Source organism: Ailuropoda melanoleuca, chromosome 2, assembly GCF_002007445.2.
Source record: "Ailuropoda melanoleuca isolate Jingjing chromosome 2, ASM200744v2, whole genome shotgun sequence".
NCBI lineage: Eukaryota > Metazoa > Chordata > Mammalia > Carnivora > Ursidae > Ailuropoda > Ailuropoda melanoleuca.
In genome coordinates this window covers 131,076,921-131,080,686 of record NC_048219.1, presented here as the reverse complement: position 1 = coordinate 131,080,686, position 3,766 = coordinate 131,076,921, and the positions used below count along the sequence as shown (strand labels likewise).

Here is a 3,766-nt window from a genome sequence, read left to right as displayed (position 1 = left end):
GGGGGGGGGGGAACTTGAAGAATATTTGCATTCTACTTTCTCTCTCTTTAAAAAATCATATGCTTAATATAATTAAAAATCAGAGTCTTATTCAGTTCCAATACATGGAACATACAAGCTCTTTCAATTATAAGTGACTAGACAGTCACTCCATATGCTAAACAGGGAAGCTACAGCCCAAGCTTACTATGTGATGGTTGAGAACTTTAACATGAGGCAGTTTTCTCATTGGCAAATTTCTTTGACTCTAGAAAAAGAGATACTAGGTAGGTGATACATAGCCTTGAGAGTAATACCTTTACATAAACTACAGGGCTTTTTTTCCCTAGGTATATTCATAAACATCCAGATTTTCGAAATACATCTCTAAAAATATTTCCCATTATTCCTTTATATAATCAGTTAAAATACTTACCTTCCTGTCTGCTTCAACATATCTAACATTTTGGCTTGGAACACTGGATCAACTGCTTCCACGCTGACACCCTGGTTTAGATAGAAAGAAACATCATTAGTTTTAGAACTACGAAAAAAGAGCCACAAACATTTATTTACTCTAAATGAACAAAAAGCTACCCCAAAACCTGCTAGACATATTATTTTGGGATACCAAAATAATTTTATAGGTTTGGACATTCATAATTGACACCCACTTATATCATTCAATTATAAGCCATACTTTAATAAAACTTCTAAAACTGCCAAGTACCAAACTGCTGTTAGCTGATGAGTTAAGAAGTTTTCAGGATCCTTTAAGAGCTATGGCCATGGTTACCTATATGTGCACACCCATGCGAACGAACACACACACACACACACACACACACACACACACCCCTACCAGAAATACCAAATAATTGAAAACTATTTTTGGTTAGACCTATCTTGGCAAGCATACTTTCAAATGCCATCTCTGATGCCTGATAAGCACTATGTCGTTTCCATTCCATCCAAAGTTTTGCAACCAGTCAGCTATTATAATAATCAGCAACCTGAAGTCTTCTTTTTCCTCGGTAATATAAATACGTTGAAGAAGGAAAGTAATTTATGAACTTCCCAGAGTCATTTTTGTTTATTTTCTGGGTGGGTGGGTGGGTTGGGAGGGGAGGAAGTTCAGTGCTTCAGTTAGAACTATTCTTGATTTTGGCTCAGGGCATGATCTCAGGGTTTTAAGATTGAGCCCCCCTGGGCTCCGCACTGGGTGTGGAGCCTGCTTATTCTCTCTCCCGGGCATCTGGGTGGCTTGGTTGGTTAAGTGTCTACCTTTGGCTCAGGTCATGATCCCGGAGTTCCAGGATCGAGCCCTGCATCGGGCTCCGTGATCAGCATGGAGTCTGCTTCTCTCTTTCCCTCGGCTCCTCCCCCTGCTCATGCTCTATCTCTCGCTCACTCTCTCTCTCAAATAAATAAATTCTTAAAAAAAAAAAAAAAGATTCTCTTTCCCCCCTCCCTCCCCCACAATTCCCCATTCAAGACAATCTATAACCAAGTCTTTTAAATGCTGCGTTATCTTGCTAGTTCAACCAAAAAATTTTAGAACATGGAAGAATTAAAGGCATTCATGTCATCTTTCCAGTGATAGCTCACTGCCATTTTCACTCCTACAAGGCTTTCTTCTAACATTAGGAATTAATTCTAATCTATCCCAATAAATCGTTAACAAGGCAAGCACTTCCTTCCTACCAAAAAAAAAAAAAATATTTGAATTCCAATTGAGGAAGCATCCTCAAGAATAGGGGTTTACAATCTGTTGCCTATAGGTTTTTTACATTTTTAAAGGGTATTTGAAAAAAACAAAAACCACAAGAATATGCGATAGGAACTTACATCTTTACAGAAAGTTAGCTAACTCTTGGGCCAGAAGAAAACTTTTCTAATCTACTACACAGAATGAACACAAAGATCAAAATCTTCTATTTCAGGGGCGCCTGGGTGGCACAGCGGTTAAGCGTCTGCCTTCGGCTCAGGGCGTGATCCCGGCGTTATGGGATCGAGCCCCACATCAGGCTCCTCTGNCTCCTCTGCTATGAGCCTGCTTCTTCCTCTCCCACTCCCCCTGCTTGTGTTCCCTCTCTCGCTGGCTGTCTCTCTCTCTGTTGAATAAATAAATAAAATCTTTAAAAAAAAAAAAATCTTCTATTTCATATTGTCAAACAAGCATTTACAAGGAAATAATGATACTAAAGCTTAAGAACTTTTTATTATAATTGATAAGGACCACATGTAACAGAAATACTAGTTAACTTTATTAGGTTTTTCATATTCTGAAATGAAAAGATAAATATAGGTAAAAATAGCCTAAGATATAAAAATAGCCTAAGATATAAATCTAAATTTTTAGTTACTACGTAGCATAGTTCCCTATATCCAGGTGGACAAAATTAGTAGATCTAAATTAGTTTACCTCAACAAACTAGTCCATTTGGAGAAAAACGTGTATTTTTCTATATTTTGCATTATTTACAAATACACTGCAATCTGTAGTAACTACTCTGTTTAAAATGCTGGGACCTCTCTCTAAAATAAATAACAAATACATAAATCTTTAAAAAAAAATGGGGTGCTTGGGTAGCTTAGTCAGTTAAGCATCTGACTGGCGATTTAGGCTCAAGTCATGATCTCATGGGTCTTGGGATCAAGCCCACATTGGGCTCCACACTTATCGGGGAGTCTGCTTGAGATTCTCTCTCTCCCTCTCCTTCTGCCCCCGCCCCAACTCACACACACTCTCTCTCACTCAAATAAACAATAATAAATAAATCTTTAAAATGCTTGGGCATCTGAGTGGCTAAGTTGGTTAAGCGGCTGACTCTTGATTTCAGTGTAGGTCATGGTCTCGGGATCATGAGATTAAGCCCCATGTAGGGCTCTGCCAAGTATGGAGTCTGCTTAGGATTCTTTCCCTCTCCCTCTGCACTCCGCCCCCCTCAGTGTGTGATCTCTCTTAAATAAATAAATAATAAAAATATAACTTGTTTTATTCTATTATCTACTTTATCAAGGTATACTTACAGTTAAGAGCCTCAAACAAAGCAAACAGCTTTATGACAATTTCTTTAATCCAGTTATTTTATAAGGCTCAGTAAGAGAAATGTTGCATAGCAGGGAAAGAACCACCATCAGAAAAATATACATGTTATGTTTTTCTAGGCAAACAGATGAGAAGGATATGTGTGTAGTTTTTGTGTTTTTTTTAAGATTTTATTTATTCATTCGACAGAGAGAGAGACAGCCAGCGGGAGAGGGAACGCAAGCAGAGGGAGCAGGAGAGGAAGAAGCAGGCTCCCAGCGGAAGAGCCTGACATGGGGCTCGATCCCAGAACGCCAGGATCACGCCCTGAGCCAAAGGCAGACGCTTAACGACTGAGCCACCCAGGCGCCCCTGTGTGTAGTTTTTTATAAGAAAGGCAGAATGGTTGTTATTTTTTGGCCATTTTCTTTAGGTCTAAATGCACACCTTTTTTACACAAGTCCAATGCATTAAACAAAATAGCAAAACAAAATGAAAACCTTCTTTTTTTTTTTTAAAGATTTATTTTATTTTATTTATTTGACAGAGAGAGATACAGCCAGCGAGAGAGGGAACACAAGCAGGAGGGACCGCTGTGCCACTCAGGTGCCCCAAAACGAAAACCTTCTAAAGAATAATGTATTCTAAATAAGTAAAGTAGGGGGCGCCTGGGTGGCAGAGCGGTTAAGCGTCTGCCTTCTGCTCAGGGCGTGATCCCAGCGTTACGGGATCGAGCCCCACGTCAGGCTCCTCTGC

General features: G+C 39.4%; 1 protein-coding gene across 3 annotated transcripts in view; it reads right to left on the bottom strand.

The window, feature by feature from the left end:
* The window catches only part of PSMD14 (proteasome 26S subunit, non-ATPase 14), a 103,142-nt gene that overhangs the window by 40,954 nt on the left and 58,422 nt on the right, over window positions 1-3,766 (bottom strand). For all 3 annotated transcript variants that reach the window (XM_034654623.1, XM_034654624.1, XM_034654625.1), the window contains exon 6: window positions 416-486. In XM_034654623.1, coding sequence (XP_034510514.1) covers window positions 416-486 — 71 coding nt within the window. The remainder of the gene's footprint in view (window positions 1-415; window positions 487-3,766) is intronic.